Raw genomic sequence first — 17,336 nt, 5'->3', positions numbered from 1 at the left:
CCCCATTTCCTGGGACGCAATGGAGAGATGCATTCTAGCATGGTCGACGCACATGTGTGTGTCTTCCCAAAAAAAATGGTGCAATTGTAATATACGACAACGAAGACGACAGCAGTGTACGTTTGTGTTAAATGCATCCCAAAAACCATCCTGGCGTGTGCCATTGTCCAAGTTGCAAGCTGTTGCAACGTTTAAGCCGAACTCATGATACCAAAGGGTAGGCCCCATGGGGTTTACCATCAGATGATAGTCCGATGCTGGGAAAACCATCCACCGAGGGTGTAGAGTTGATGGTCTTGAATGGTCTTGGTTCTCGGTAACTGACCTACTTAAAATCGATCGGAAAATTGTACACCGTACACCATATTGTTCTTGGTCTCCACGAGCAGGCAGGGTTGCAACGTCCCCAAAATAATGGTGGCCAATTTTCCCACTTTTCATGAGTCGAAAATTGCTTGTGTGTGTGTGCGTCCCTTCTGCTTGGACGAAAAGCGCAAAACAAAGCACTGTTAATATCCTGTGGAGCAGCAAAAATCGATTCAAGTTAAGCATGGTGCTCCATTGTGTAAAGGAGAAAAGTAATTTTCACCGGCTTTTTTTTAGCTAACTCTTGCTCTTAGGTTTCCTCCAATGTGTTACATTCACTGAAAACTTGAGACAAAAATTCGAGCAAAACTCTGAAAGTTGGCCAAAGGAGAGTGGAAGAAAACAAAAATGGGAAAATACCTTTACACTAAAAGGGATGCGAAACAAAATGTTAAAAATTAGAAGCAAAGTATAAAGCACAACGCAAGTTTGTTTGAACGCGTGACTAACAGGTTAACGGCTTTTGTTGAACAATTTTCACACCTGGTGCAGTATATAAATATCGATTTGCGAATGAATCAGGTGATTAAACACTCATTTTGTTTCATTCTTGCCTTTCAATCGCTCTATAGCGTCGTTTAGCATAAAGCTGTTAAGTTTACCAGTTAAAATTCACTTTCCGCTGTTATTTACGTGTTCATTAATACGTTCTGTTGTTTTGTGCGAGGGTTGCAGAAAATGTTATTATTTCAAAACGTTTCGGATTAATGAAATTTGTTTTCGTTTTTTTTTGTAAATTACATCATCACGTTTCTCGCCAAGATCAAGAGATTTTGTTTTTTGTTTAATAGTGTAATTAGTCATTCTGAAGGTGATTTATAATGTCGCAAAAATTAGCTTGAAGTTTAGACTCTGGTTTGGTGCTTTAGAAAATATCTTTTCTTTGATTCTATCATTTCTATGTCCTTATTTACATCACCCAGGAAGTAATGTTTAGTATAATACATTTTGAGCATATTTATTTTCACACTCCAAAGGGTTGGAAACAAAACAGCAGAAACTACTTGCCCCCCCGGATATTGCGGGTAAAAATTTCATCTTAAAATAAACCCCTCATCAGTAAGAACTGATGCTGCCTGCCGCCGTGTGCCGAATGACGACGCATCATTCGATCTTTCTTTGGTGTGTGTCCTTTTTTTTTACTCTCCTTACTTACGGTTAATAAATAAAGACGTGTAGCGGCTTGTCGGTTCGCGTCAGGGCAAGCAAGCAGTGACTCACCGCCAAGACGGACAGAAACCCGGAATTCCTTTCACACTTGTGTGAGCGAGTAACGAGCGATTGTGAGATTTTTTTTCAATTGTGAAATGATTAGGCGCGAAAAATAACGCTACCTCTAGCATGGGTTTGAACCAAGGGAAATTATAGCGAGAAAATAGAATAATTCTAACAGTCAATATAAGACATTTTATTTTATTTTAATTTTTTTTAAATTGTTGACCCTTTTTTACTTTAAAAGCTCTTTTACATGGTTTCGTTACAACGAAATTTAATAGGTGTTAGAAAACATGTACCAGATAATTGAAAATTTCTAGGGAATAAACTTGATACCCTTTTTTCACACAGTGCATAACATAATAATACTATACCCACAAGATTATAGGAAAATATGAAAAGTACAGAAAAAAACGGCGTTTAGAATATGCTTAAAGGTTGTCATGAACTTCATTGAAAAGAACCAAATAAATGTTATGTTAATGTTAATGTATGTTAATCCGATATTTAATTAATTATTGTTTTATTTTTTTTTGTTTTTTTTTTTTACTTTTTTTAACATCATTTAGTTATTTAAAACATCATTTAAAAGTTTTACTTTCCTCCTAGAATAAAATTAAAAAGAAGCATAATGTTATGCTACACACTGTAGCTTGTTTCGTGGGTGCAAACTATAAAGCTCTCTACAAAAATTTCACTTAAAATTTTCTCGCCCCTCATAGAATTCGTTTTGTTTTTCTCTGGCCTAACACCACCACGAAAATAATTATGTAATCGGAACTGCGGCAGTTGCAAAGTTTTAAGGTGCGCAACCCTCGTATGTCAGAGGTTAAACTCGACGGTACATGGGCCCGTCTTTCACTGCAACTTCCGACGGTGAAAATATGCAGTTCCTCATATTCAAAACCCCCCTCAAACCTCAAAAACTCTGTATCGCACTCGGGTTTTAGTTTGTAAGCCAAGGCTAAAAAGCGAAACCCAACGGAATGGTTGCATTGGTTTGTTTGCTAAATACGGTTCCTCCTTCGACCTCTGGGGCCACCATCACCATCGCTGCTCGAACGTGCCTGGTCGACGTGTATTTACGCGTGTGTGTTTGCATTCTATTGGTATCTAATTCTGCCGCTTTGGCCGGTTTTGCATTACCGGTTGACAAACGGCCGGTTACAATGCGATGCAATGCCAGTGCAACGGGAGACCCGAGTGAGCATCCATTCGAGACGAGGAAATTGGACACCCCTGCCGAACGGCAGTCAGTCAGAGACAGGTGGAGTACACCAGCTGTAACGGACATCAACTGCAGTAGAATTATTTCCTGAAACAAAGAGCAACCCAAGCACACTACGGACACGAAATCACCGCCGCACGCCACACGTGGCCATTTGACCTGGAACAGGGTAAAGTTAATTTAGGGTTTTCTAAATCGTAAATTGAAAACAAAAAAAAGAGTTGATGGCAGAGAATTACTAACCAGGCAGAGACTGGGGCCCATCTGATTGTCCGGTACTTAATTGAAGCTTTTAGAACAACCCCAAAACGAGTGACGACACGAGTTTTGAAGGTTGTGGTGGTGGTGGTGAGATTGAATCAATTGATTTCATCGCGCAACAATTCAATTTGTCACGTTCACTGATGTGATGTTCTGCGACAACCCTTTTGAAATGTAAAATTTAAAAAAAGAATTAACTCTTTTTATAATTCTCTTTCTATTCGTATTTAAACATCAAATCTATTTTTTAAAAACTACTTCATATAACCTATTACACTATAAATAAGTTTAATCCCACGTGATTACGTTGTTGACTCAATAAATTACTTTCTTCTGGAATGTTATCTCAACCCTCCCCCAGTAGACACCAGACCAGATTGTCGAGAACATGCGGGTCATCTTTTCCTCTCCCCGTTATCTATTTGACCTTTTGTGACATTTTGTCTAGTTTTGCTTAGCGCTTCAAAAACATTAACGACCCTTTCTTTCTTCGTTATCTCTCGGTTAATAGACGCAGTAAAAGAGCTTTCCATTTTTCTCCTCTTTTTGCCGTGAAGGTCAACTTTAATCAATGGCCTAGAAAGACAGAACCTTTGAGTTGAAAAAACCGTCACTAGCGCTTGTTCTATAAATGAATGTCATATTTCAGCTTCGTGTTCCTCCCCTTTTTAGTTCGCCAAGCACTCCAAAACTGCAGTCGAATGTTCTGACATACATTCCGATGCTCAAAACTGTAAAATTATGGTTGACATTCCATGGTTGATGTTGTTTGTTTAATAAAGCATTTGGCTTTTCCTTCCTTCCAATGATGGCTATGACGCCATGACGAAACGCGTTTCAAACATTGGAGTTCAACCTTAAAATAAAAAAAATATGCTAGTTTGAGAAGAAATTTATGCTGATCGCGTGCATGTGTCAGGCAACCCTTTTCATTTACGGGGCAAAAAAGAGAAAAACAGCTTCGTGTTCTTATGCTATAAAATGTTCTGTTTTTTGTTTTGTAATGCTCGTCCTGCTCCATCCTTGACGATGTCCGAGTATATATCCGAGTGGAAAGTTATGTTCGGTTAAAAGTAAAAGCTCTGTACGGTGAAAATTCTTTGCAACCCCCAAGCCCCAAACTGGAATTGCGAAACATTGCAGTAGAACACTAACAGCCACAACAGGGTTGTAACATAATTTAAGTGTCTTGAAGGTGAAAAAGGTATAAAACAAAATATTGCCCCCAACTTTACCACCTGGCTCCGTGTATCCAATATTAAACTCCAAACATGGAACTTTGCTTCTGGCGCTTGGTAGAACTGATTGAAGAAAACGAGTTTAATGCACGTGGTCTATGCTATTGTGTGTTGCTCTGGTCCACGCGCAATTACATCGATCGTGCGGACCATTTGTGCCACATGTTCGCCGGGGTTTCTGCGTCTGTGTCCCCAATCACATTTGAGGGCTAAAGAGTACGAAGAATTCAAGAAATTGTGAAAGGAAGTGGGATGGTGGGTCTTTTTTGTTTGCGAATGTAGTTTCTTATTGAAGTTTTCGCTACGCGCCACTGATCCGTTCTTGGTAGGTGTGTGCCTGAATTTGGGTCAATAGTTTTGCATGGATGGCAAGTAAGCAACTTTTTCAAACGCTTCGTTACACCTGCTGCACCCCAACATTGCAGGATGAGTAAAACATGGCCATCACTTGAGAGTTGTCTAATTCTAGGAAATTGAAGATATGCTGTATATACACCGAAACATCTACATTTGCTTGTACTTTGATATTTTACCAATACTAAATGAAGGCGATTTAATTAATCTTTCCTGTCCTAGGTCAAGGACAACACTAGACTTAAATTTCTGAGGACTTCTTCCCTCCCCAATAAAAGTCCCCAAAAATACAAAACAGAAAATGAGGTTTCTGCTTTGCTTAACCACCATTTAAAATGCATAAGCAACGTGTTTTAAAGTGTCCTTCCGAAAGCATTCTACCCCTTATGTAGCTGGAAAATATCTTTTTTGGGATTCTAGAAAAGTGGAATTTCGTGTCCTCGGGGAAAAATGGCAATGTCCTTGATTATGGAAAGCAACGACTTCCGAGTGTCACCTTTAAAATGAAACGAAAAGATCATCATCCTTTTTGTTTCCACTTACATCTCTTTCTCGCTTGCAGTAAACAAATAGAAAAAGATTCAAGGTTTTTGAATACTTAATGAAATGAAAGCACATCTTAATCTTCTTTTGGGTTTTGCACGGGGTTTCCACGGCGAATGGTAGTTGGAGCAGTTTTTCCTTCTCTTTGAAATTCTCCAGAAGATTTTGAAAGAACCTTTCGTTCCTGCCACCTGTAGCCGAAAATAGGATTCAATTTTCAGCGGTGCATATAAACCCGGTTTTTTTTGCTCCTTCTTTCCTCCTACTAAAAGATATCCCGTCTGGTAGTGACAATCTTGGTAACGGATAAAGATTCTTTTTCTAAAATGGGTTCAAATTATCTGTTCCTATCGTTAGGATGTTTTTTTACAATGTACAGGAATGCAAAATAGGTCAGAGAAATCCCACGAGCATAAAATGTTGGCGTGGCTGGCTTCCCTTATCAAAGAAGCGACACACCGGGGAAGATATGTAATGAAAAATTGATTCAGTATCTCTTCAGAAAAAAGTAACCAAGAAATTGGAAGCATGCAAACGTCTCCCGAGGGATGTGCATCAACGCAGGCAAAAATAACTTCGCAGGATAAGTCTAGCTGAACTCTCGATCCCCGTACGGTCGTAATGCTGTGTGACGATAAGCGTCCAACTTTTCGATATTTTCTCACATGAATAGACACCACTTGCACTGGAATACTTTGTGGGCGAGAGTTCTCCATGGAGTTGGCCCGCGTGTACTGCACTGTACTGCTTTATGCTTTCGTCCCGTAAGTGTCAAATGCATTTCCTCGCAGTGCATGATGCACAACGGTTAAGAGCAAATACAACCGTCGGTTGCTTTTACATCGTTACTCTATCTATACTGCATTTCTTCGATAGGTTTGACGTCACAGCAGAAGAAGCGGGGGAAAAGTAAAACAATACTTTTTCTAGCATTCGATAACACCGACTGTTTCGATGTTTTCTCACTAATTCTTGGCACATCATCAACTACTTCTGCAGCATCCAGGAAAGGGAAGCTGCCTTATCTATAATGTAAACTTTTACACTTTCAATTCAACCAACGTTCCAATGTTCCAGACTTTTGCTCCTTCTGCACTAGACGGTGCTGACCTAGTTGTGGTGCCCTATTAGAATGTCTTGTTTTAATCTTTGTCGTGTTGTTTTCTCTCTTTACTTTTTAGGTAAGATGATGTACTCTTACGAAATGTATTGGCGGGGTATATTGTTGTAATAAGAAGAGAAGGGAAAATGGCATCCCCAGCTGGTGGCGTACTCTCCACGACTGTACGCCATTCAGTGGTTATGTACAGTAGATTCCAAAGTAGCAACAAAGAGAACAAATTGTTCTCCTCATCAACGCCGCGGAAAGATATATCTTCTGGTGAGATGAAGTACAATTCGCGAGTGTACAATTTGGCAATTGCAGCAGCGGAGCAAACACAAGGTCATTTTCATAAACCCGACCTGTCTGTAGCTAATCTGTTCCCCTTTCTGACTCGCCTAGTGGGAGCATGCGGTGCCGTACAATACCTTGGAGATACGGACGGTGCTAAGCGTGCTGGTGGAAGAGCTTGTGTACGATAACGCAATCTGTGACCAATCTCGCACCAATTTGTTGTGTCGACAGCATCAATCCCACCATCACGGTGACACCATCTGAATGGGCGTTTCTGTAATAAAAAAGAGACGAAGAACATTCGATGCATCATTCGGCTAGCACCGGGTGTCGAGTGTCATCGTGCTGCAGGCAACTTGGCACCTTGTTACGTTGATGAAAGAACTAGACTATGGGATAATGGTCCCAGCTCAATCCATTAAAAGTCGATGGGTGGTTGCTCCATCAGGTGCCACGAAATGCCACGAAATGCCATGGAGTTGTAGGACTTAATTCTTTGCTGTAGCACATTAGTAGAATGTCAGTTAATGTCTGGAGGCGTTGTACGATACTATTCCATTCATTCAACGATGTTTAGGCTATTAGTAATAACCAGGAAATATAACACCATGCTTTTAGTAGATTGTTCATAAAGGATCTTACTTAAGGGAGATCAATATCCTCTTATAGATACTCCTAAAAGAACAAACCATTTACTAAACTTTGAAGTAGAAATAGCTCCAAATATTGCATAAGAACTCTGTGCCTATAAATATATATCCAGCTTGGTGAACCTGACATCAAGGTACAAAACGGAAGGCTAGTATTCCTCATCAACACCTCCACTAGCATGTTTCGCTTCAAGGAAAACAGCTGTCCCATGTCCTCCTCCTGTACGTCAGTTTGATTTGTGATCGAGCATTGCTACTGTCGTTTGAGAGCTTTAATTCATCTGCCAGCAGCTGGGCAAGATCAGAAGCTCATCGCACACAAATCTCGCTCAGGCATTCAATTGATTTTCTGACCAATCAATCAATCAGCATGCTTCGGTGGAGTTCTCCCATGTGGCTGAGCCGCGTTAGTATCCAGTTATCTCCCGTTTTCCCGTTGCCATTGCGTTGATCGGGTAAAAACACATCCTACTACTAGTCCTCCTACTACACTTTACGATGTTCTGCTGAAGTCATTTTTACTCGTCCAGGCGTGTATGACTTGGGTTTTTTTTTCGCTTGTTCTCTGTGCCACTTTGAAGTGCAACGCCTTCATGCGGTGCTGATTTATTTTCATGCTCGACTGCATACTCATCAACGGCTAGAAAGGTGGCTCCCATCTTGCCCACATTCTTTCGCTGTCATGCTGCGAGATGCATGAAAGTGCAGTTCGCTACACCCCGTGGTCCGGCCTATGCATGTTGATTAAATAATTAATTATGTATCCTGCCACGGTGTTGCTCTGGTACGTTGGCACTCCGATCCATTCGCTGACGCGTACATCATTAATGTGTACCAATTTTGCAGTGATTCTTATTGCATCTATACTTGCATTCCATACTCCCATTCGTCCCCCATTAGGTGCCCATCATCAGGTCGTAACGAAACAAGCAAAACGGAAAGGAAAGAACAATCCAAAAATCCAAGAAGCGCTGGCGGAGCGCACCAGAGGCATCGTTCGGCGCGTGTATAGAATGCAATCATTTGCCCTATAACAATATACATGCATCACAGCGCAATCGGGACACAAAATGCACCGGGAGTCCTAACAGACAAACGAAGAACAGTGGTTGCCACGTGTCAAGCAGACCTGGGTGATGCTTGTTCTTTTCACTGAGAAGACGATAAGATTTATTAATACACATGCTTCTTGCGCGCTCCTCCGCTCACGTTCGGTGGTGATTTAATCGCTTTGAGGAGGAAGCGCAAGCAACCATTAGCGTATGCGACACTTTTGGGGATGGTTTTTAATTGAGGAATTTAAAGATGTCAGTGACAGGCGTGGTGATGATGTTTCTTGGCAGAATGACAAACTTTGTGGCATAATTATACGATGTACCGTACCGGTAGTGATTTATGTTACTGCTTGGATAGGCAATCAGCACTCAAAATAGCAAAGATATTGCTGCTAATAATTTAGCTACCCAGCAAGATACAGTTGATAAGGATTCTCAAAAAAACCGGACCTCAAACTTCGTTGCTGGATTCACAGGTAAAAAAAAAGAAATTAATGCGTACTGCAAAAGTTACGACCGAAGATTGGATAACAAATCATGGAAAGTAATAAGACAGTTTAGTTGATACATAATGTAGCATGGCCACTATCCACACAAACGCACCTTAAAAAGCACTCGAAACGAAATCCCTTGAACATACGCGCGGATGCCCTATTGGGGTGAGGGAGGTGGTACCGTTTTGCATGGGCAATTCGTTTCGCTAAGGTAATTAGCACAACTCCCCAACGAAGGCTTTGCTTGCGGCGGGGGGTAAGCCAGTTGGTTGAACAGGGCTCAAATCATCGAACGGTATCGCATAAACAATTTACCTAATCCGATTACGTACGAGACTCCCTCCCGTGTTGGCGGGCGCTAGCCCCACAGGAAGTTCGTGAAGCGTAAACGCGCAGTTCGTGGCATGAAGTGGAGAAGAATGAACAAAAAAAAGGCAACATTTCACTCGCTGTACGTGGTTCCGTTCGGTTGGTCGCGATCGTTTCCTGTTCCGCCACCGTAGCGAAAGGAATCAATCGAGGAAGAGTTCTACCTGCCGTGGCACTGGGGGAATATTTTGCTGCAAATGGTAATCGTAGTATCGTGTGGTCTATGTGTGAAGTCTAGCAGAATCTATTTATCAATCATTTCTCGACACGATCGTTGGTAACGATTGCGGTATTAACCCGTGTATCGAATCTGGTAGAACCGTTTGTGTGATTTTTTTTGTTTTTTGTTGCGTTTTATGTCTTCGTAGCTTAATTTCTCCGAAGCATGCAATCGGAAAAGTCGTCTGTGGCTCTGGAAGCAAATCAAACCACGCCGGGTTGGTGCCCAAAATCAACCATCCGTACAAGGGGGGGGAAAGAAATTTATGTTACTGGTTCCTTCTTTTTTGCTCTACATCAACTGACCCACCCAACACACATTAGTTTAGCGAGAATCGTTCTGCAAACTCCCGGAGCAGATAGAACACTCCGATAATGGAACGCAGAAAAGATTATGAATAAAATGCATGTAGATAGGGAATCTTTCCCTACCGTTTCAGGCGTGGCAAGATTTTTTTGTTTTACTACCTTCTGTTTCTTATCTTTTTGCTTACTTTCACGATAGTGCGGCATACTAAACCAGTTTACAGTTTGAAATGGAAGACCGGCGAAGCGATAAGAGGAGTTTAGAATTTCAACAGCGCCCCCAGGTTGCTTCTGTAAGGAAGGGCGGCTAAACGTCGCTACCGGCGTTACACCTTTATTCAATACAAAACTTTGCAGTTTCATTTTTTTTTCGTACCATGACGATAGAAGCATTTGTTTAACAACCGCCCGAGGATTCATTTGTTAGACCATTCGGGGCGGCATTTATTCGTAGCGCGATAAAACGCGGTACATGACACGTTGGAGGTCCGCGAGATGGGTAACCGTTATCGTCTCGAGATCCCAAAGGCACATCATACTGTGTCCTATTTTAACGTTTCCAGCGAAACACACAGAAACCATAAAATGTCCCATCCTTTGCTAGAGCACTTGCAAACCGGATGCGTTCCATCTCGTCAACCCAGTTACAGGCGACATTAAGGATAACGCTTTGACGCGGTGTTAGGGGTTTTTCACCCCTAGCAAATGAAAAGTTGTTGGATCGCTCACCGTGTTGTGAAGTGCGCCACGTACTGAAGGCTCAGATACGCAAGATACGTTTAAAAAAGGATGCGAATTCAGTTTGTCTTCCCTTTTCCGGGTTTCGAGTCATTATTTAGTAAAGCGCAATAACCTCTTGTGGATGCATTTTACACTCTTCTGCTTTTTAAGCTTGGGAGAGCAGCTGAAAGGCTGAAAATTTCGTAATGAATGAGCGTCACTACACGAAACATCCAACATTCATGCGGGATGCGTATAGGGGATCAGGATCAGGGACATGAATGTACAGGTAGTTTGCAAGTTCCAATCCTATTTACGGCTGGTGTGTGCGAAACGTGTGACTGTTGCAATTGCCGAGACACTTGCCGAACAGCAACCAAACGATGAAGCAAATTCTTTATTCACCACATCAGATTGTTCAGAAATTAAGAGCTTGGATTTTACCGCATAGAATTTCAAGCCATTATTATTTCAAATGAAGCCTTTTCATTCCAACCGTAAGCATGCCTGCGCTGTACATTAAAGCTTTCGTCAATTTAACACTCTCCAGAAACCTGAAGGATATGCTTCTCAAACCTTTTCCAGTTTAACGCGATCATTATTTCATTAATTTAGTGTAAATTAATGTGAAATTTTCCATTAGTGTCTCTGCGTTTCTTTAAAACCCACCCAAAACGACAACACTCTCGAACAGAGTTCGCTAAATTTCCTGCAGCAGCTCGTTATTTTTCAACCCTAAAATAAAATTAACAAGAAATAAACGGTTCCTCGCACATCCCATCATCACCCAGGTTGACAGCAGATTGTGGCCTATTAACCGGTTGATTGCACCACCATCTTGTGAGTGAGTGTGAGCAAACGAAGAACCAACTTCAGACGTCAAACCCCATTTTACAGCCAGTCCAGCCAGCAGTCTCCCGGTTTTTTTTTCTCCTTCCCAAAAGGTGTAAACGGAACGATGAACTTCTAGTTTTGTGAGGACCCTCTTCGGTGCCACGGCCTCAGAAGATGCTGTGAAATTTCTTTCCTGACACGGTCGTCACGCTACAAGACGATGGGGGGAGGGGGACGGCGTAAATGTTTTGCCCCGAGCGCGAAAGCATCCCGGCACGAATAGAGAAGGGGGAAGCATTTAAGTCGTGTTGACGTTGGGCAGTTGGTTGTTCCAAAATCTTCAATTCACCATTAAGTGATGTACTTTTCAAACCTCGTTTCAACGATCAATCACTTGATCTCTGTAATTGTATTACGAAACAGGAAAAGATCGAGTGATCGATATCGAAAGTAAGCCGGAAATCTTTTGCTAAAAGCTTCAGTTAAAGTAGTATTATACTCTTAAATAGTTAATTCCTAATTATAGATGTAAAAAATGAAAAATAAAGCCATTCGATGATGCATAAATACTCCAGAACAAATATCTAATCACCATCAGCGGGTACGTGTGTATATTCGCCAATAAAGAGAATATCAAAAAGCAGCAAAAAAAACACGACACAGCTCCTCAAATGATTCATCCGGTTTCTCACCGGTTTCTGCTGCCGTACTGCCTTTCCCCGTGTCCGAAAACATAATGTTTAGACACGGTCAATCATTCGCGCTGAGTACGGTAGCGCGATAATTTATGCGCGCCAGCATATTATGACGGTAGCGGAAAACAAACTGAGCTATGGCTCTCTTTTGCTATTGGGCACCAATTTCGTATATGTGTCTTGATTTTACTATGAACCCTTCAATGTATCAGGGAGGAAAGTTTATTTCTCTCGTACAGATAGAACTAGCATTAGTATCTTTCTTTTTAGTATCACTCCAAAGCGCCTTCTGAGGGTTAAAATGGTATGATAAACTTAACACAGCTTTAGACACACACAAACCCGTTGCACTGCGTTCGTTGAAAAAAACGGCAAGCGTTATCTGGCCCCGAAAAAGGCATTGGCTCGTCAATCTCCCCAACATGCAGCCGGATGTCTGAAGTAAAATGGGGAAACGCTGTTGACTGGAAACGGTCCGCGGATGTATAAGCGTCTTTCGTACACACACCGATAGTGTTTGCGATTCGACAGCCCTGACAGTGGGGCTGATAGACATGAGACAAGGGTGATATGTTGATCCAACAGCGAACGCGACTCAACGCGAATACACGCAAACTATCCGGCCTTTTAGTGAAGTCAATGAGCAGCAGGCAAAACGCATGACCGACGGCGGTAGTAATGATAAGCGCCCTACAATCTGTTCGTGCGTGTACAGTTGGGGTAGCAAAACGATTAAAGTCAAGGTTAGTGGGCTATACACCAACTGAACGCTGGGTTCGCGACACTCACGAGCTTTTGTATTGAACTCTGGTTGATCATATGCCAAGAGATCGTTTCCAATATTTTTGAACCCAAAAAAACCCACATACACCACACCGGTCTCGTTCCAAATGGAAGATAAATGGGCGGATTTATTTATTTCGATTATGGACACATATTAATACTGTTGGGGAGAACAGCATAAAGCACGTGGAGGCAGTTCGGCGCTGGCGCATTTGCTCGTCTGCAGCGAACGACATCATTACCTTTTTAAGGAAAGTGATCGAACCATGGACACGAATACCTTGTCCGTCGAATGTTGATGGACAGTAAGATGGAGCTCAAAACTGCTGAATCAATGAGTGGGTTGTTTGCAGTGGACAGGGAACTGATTTTTTGCGTTGGGGTTGTATTTAGAGCTTTAGTTAAGTCAGATTTTAATGAATCTTTCTGCCCCATAATGTCCAATCGTGAAGAAAAATTCTACTAAAGATTCCTGGAAACTATATGGGAAAGACTTAAACGAGAGATAATTATATTTCCTAAAACAACAGTAAGTGGGTGCGCCAGAACCCGTCTTGAGGTGATGATCGTACGGCATTCCGATTGTTTCTGTTTGATCATTACTATCACGCCCCCGTTAGCGTCGTCATAACGTAACCTTCTACGGCAAGTTGTTTCAATTCCACATGCGATCGCAAAAATCTTAGAAACTACCTCAGAAATAGCGTGATTGAATGTTGTAATCAAAACTCCACTTTTTTTTGCTCATTTTCATCTCATTTCTAAGCTCAATTGTTCGATTAAAATCATTACAAATCTTCATTCGTTCGTTTTCATTCGTAGGGTGCTGGCAAGGAAATTCGGGAAGCGATTGCCGATCCGTCACCGGAATGTCAAGAAAAGGCCTGGAACATTGTGATACCGCTGGTGGAGAAGCTGAAGCGCTGCTACGAACATTCCCTCGAGCTGGAACGGATCGTGCCGAAGCTGCTGGGACAGCTGGTGGGTGGTCGGCTTAACCCTACACAGCACCTGGAAACACAGCAGGCACTCGTAAAACAGCTGGCCGAGATTTTGGAGTTTGTGCTGAAGTTTGACGAGTACAAGGTAAGGCGGGATCGCACGATGGGTTAGAATTCACGTGGAACAATCTTTCATTTGCCTTTTGCATCGGTTTTTAGATGAAAACACCGGCGATTCAGAACGATTTTAGTTACTATAGACGCATCGCCAGCCGGCAGCGGCTAGACCAGACGAACGAGATGATCATCAGTACGGAGCTGGCGAACCGAATGTCGCTGTTCTATGCACACGCAACCCCTATGCTCAAGGTGCTCAGCGAAGCGACATCGAAGTTCGTTCAGGATAACTCTGACAACGTTGATAATACGACCGAAACGCTTGGCACGATGGCGAAAGTTTGTCTACGGATGCTCGAAAACCCGTAAGTGAACGTTGCGAGGTGCTAGATATGTACATGCCGAATCATTTTAACTGTTTCCCTTTTTCCCCTTTTATTGTTTTCCAGTAAACTATTGGCACAAATCGAGCGGGAAGAAACACATCTGCTGCTGCTGCGAGTAATGGTCGGGCTGGTGATACTGTACGATCACGTCCATCCGGTCGGAGCGTTCGCACGTGGCGCTCACGTAGACGTTAAGGGTTGCGTGCGGTTGCTACAGGCACAGCCGGCCGTTAAAGCGGAACCCTTGCTAAATGCGCTCCGCTACACAACGAAACACCTGAACGAGGACAACACACCGAAAAACATTCGAAATCTGCTTGCTGCCTAAAACGACCCGTTGGTAGATATCACCACCACCACCACCACCACCAGCCCCATAATAGCACGTACTACTATTATAACGCTACTATTATCGACGGATATCTACGTTTACCATTAGCAAAACAAAAGTGTGAACAATTAGGAAACGTGTATCACCGGCAGGCTCGTGAAAACTGAAACATTAGAAACGTGCAAAGTGCTTTTGTTGTGTGGGGCTAATAATGGGGAAAGGGCTTTTGTTTTGCCAATTCGGTGTGTGGGTGTCTAGCAGGCGGAAGAAGGTAAACACAGTCGGATTATAAATATTTTACCAATATATTACACATAATTATACACTTTTCCATGAAGAGAGACACATGCTAACTACATACACATACACACAAACGCACATGCCTAGAACAATCTACTTATAGTTTTCACTTATTATTCCTCTTTTCCAAACACTAAACTATTGAGCTATCAGCTCTTAGAAACAATACCTTAAATTTACGTTCTACTTTATCATTGTTTTGTTCTACTTTAGCATACAAAAAAAAGCTGTTTTAGTGCTTATTGCTTTCGTTTGTTATCTTCTTTGAATTTGTTTTAATTTTGAATCACTGCACTGTAGTTTAAGAACGAACAATTTAGCTTATTCTATACGTTATTACTGTTCTACGGTAGGAAGAACACTGATTATGCCGGAAAATAAGGATTTGGAAGATTAGATAATGTTTTATTTTTGTCTTTCTGTTTCCTTTTTATCTCCTGTTTGGCTATACACAGCACTACACTATAGAGACCCGAGCGGGAAAGGGTAACGAAAGATAAGATGGAACGTGCGGAAAGAGAAACAAAGATTTTTTTTTAGTAATTTAAAAACGAACAAACGTATAAAAATATATCCATCTGCTAGGCATTTAAGTATATCTTGGATAAAGTAATTAAAGAAAGCAGAAATCATTTAATAGCGCGCACCTTTATAAATTGTATATGTATGATAAAGGGGCTGAGCTGTGCAGAAAGTGAGTGCTGTTTGGATGGTAGATATGGATAGCAGAAATGGATGACGGTTTAGCAACAAATAAATAAATATGTAACGTGTGATAAGAAAACAAAACGGAAGTGAGAAAACAGCTAGTTCCGATGAGGCGCAAACGCTGCTTCACAAACTTAGTGCAACAGTGTTCTGCTGACGCTGCGAGCGAGTGAATTCTAGGACATTTATTTAGTAAACGCGCGCATTAATGCACACCCTCAAACGTGAACAAACGGTGTCGTTTGTTTCGTTCTGATGAGTAACACACGGCAGACCCCAATATAAACCGATAACACTCACAGGCGTTTTGTTTAGTGTGTTGAACAACATTTGTTAGCATTAGTATTGCGCAACATTGTTGGTTGGTTGAAACAGTAAATTTTCATCAAACGGTCTGATTTTTTGAAACCAAAAGCGAACAAAAATCATGCACGGTATTAATCTTGTTCTGCGTACAACATTCGATAAGTGATGACGAGAGCGAACGCGCACGGTTGTGTTATTGCGTTAGTTAATATCTAAAACTAAATTATCATCAACATCGGTTCAATCAGTGTTAAGTAGTTCACTACCGGAAAAGTTAATTGGGGGAACTTTCCACCGGAAAGGAGGGTATTGTTGCGATCACAGAACGCGCGCCAATAGCTTTAACACAATTTTCTCCGTTATACATCTTACACGCGCAAAATTCATCTGCGCGCATAATTAACGGAAGGAAAATTGAACTCCTCTCGGTATCACCAGGTGGATTAACAACGGGTTTTGTTTTTACATCCACACAAACGAAAGAAGAAAAACGAAATCTATCAAAAGTTTTGATTCAAAACTACTACTACTATACACTGCTGCTGCCACAGATTCAGATGTGTTCTACTATTTTACAACGGCATAAAACATAGCGTTTTAACAAGAAAGCAAGGAAACCGAAATTTATTGCAAAAACAGAAAATGTAATACCAAACGTTGTTACCGTAAATTTGGAAAATGTAACATAAGGGTGAAATAATCATGAGTAAAGGTGTATAAAACACACATCACAAGAAGATCCAAGAACAAACACAAAACCCCCAACAGATGATGGAAGATAATAATAAGCACAAAGCATATGCGCAAAAAGCGAAAAAAGCTGTTAGCAGAACAAACTACTCTCTAGCGACAAACGAAACTACTTATGCGTTGAATGTAACGTTTTTATTGGTTTAACGAATTCAGTTGTAGCTAAAATTTTATTGCTTTCTTTATATCATCTTGAAAAAAACTTTTTGTCCATCGTTGTTAATCGATCAGAAAAAACACACTAAATTTAGCAAAATTCGAATCAACCGAATTAGCTGATTCGATACAAAATTACTAGCTTACTAGAACGAGAACAACCGCGAAAACAATTTATTATACATACGATCTTTAACTTAACTCGTGGCTTTATGCTATGGATGGTGTTTTGCCAATGTTTCCAAACAATTTTAACACTTTTGTTTGAACACAATTGGCTATTCCCGAGACAAATCGCTCAGGGCGAAAAGAGATCGACAACTTCTCAAAAGATAGTTAAAACCAGTGCAAAGTAAAGGAAGTTGCCTGCGGTATTTCTTGTCCTTGAGTATCCTGAACGCTCCTGAAACAAAAATGCCACGAATTAAGCTAAAAACGTAATATATCGAACGTTCCCCATTTTCACTTCGAACATTGGAAACTAATCAAGAATTATAGAGAAGACTATTTGGAAGTTACAACCAAAGGACTGTTTTTCATACTGCAATTAGTTAAGGACCTATCGGATGAATGCCTTTATGTAGTATCAATGCGGTTTAATGTGGTTTCTATTTA

At 41.3% G+C, this 17,336-nt stretch overlaps 1 protein-coding gene across 1 annotated transcript in view; it reads left to right on the top strand.

Annotated features, from left to right (window-relative positions):
- LOC125770483 (CYFIP-related Rac1 interactor B) overlaps positions 1-16,752 on the top strand; it is a 29,385-nt gene extending 12,633 nt beyond the window's left edge. The window contains exons 3-5 of the mRNA XM_049440172.1: positions 13,549-13,812; positions 13,887-14,149; positions 14,234-16,752. Of these exons, the coding sequence (XP_049296129.1) occupies positions 13,549-13,812; positions 13,887-14,149; positions 14,234-14,498 (792 nt within the window). The 3' untranslated portion in view covers positions 14,499-16,752. The remainder of the gene's footprint in view (positions 1-13,548; positions 13,813-13,886; positions 14,150-14,233) is intronic.
- The last annotated feature ends 584 nt before the right edge of the window (positions 16,753-17,336 follow it).

This window comes from Anopheles funestus, chromosome 3RL (genome assembly GCF_943734845.2).
Source record: "Anopheles funestus chromosome 3RL, idAnoFuneDA-416_04, whole genome shotgun sequence".
Classification (NCBI taxonomy): Eukaryota; Metazoa; Arthropoda; class Insecta; order Diptera; family Culicidae; genus Anopheles; species Anopheles funestus.
Note: the sequence above shows the minus strand (reverse complement) of the source record. Positions and strands in the feature narration are given on the sequence as shown.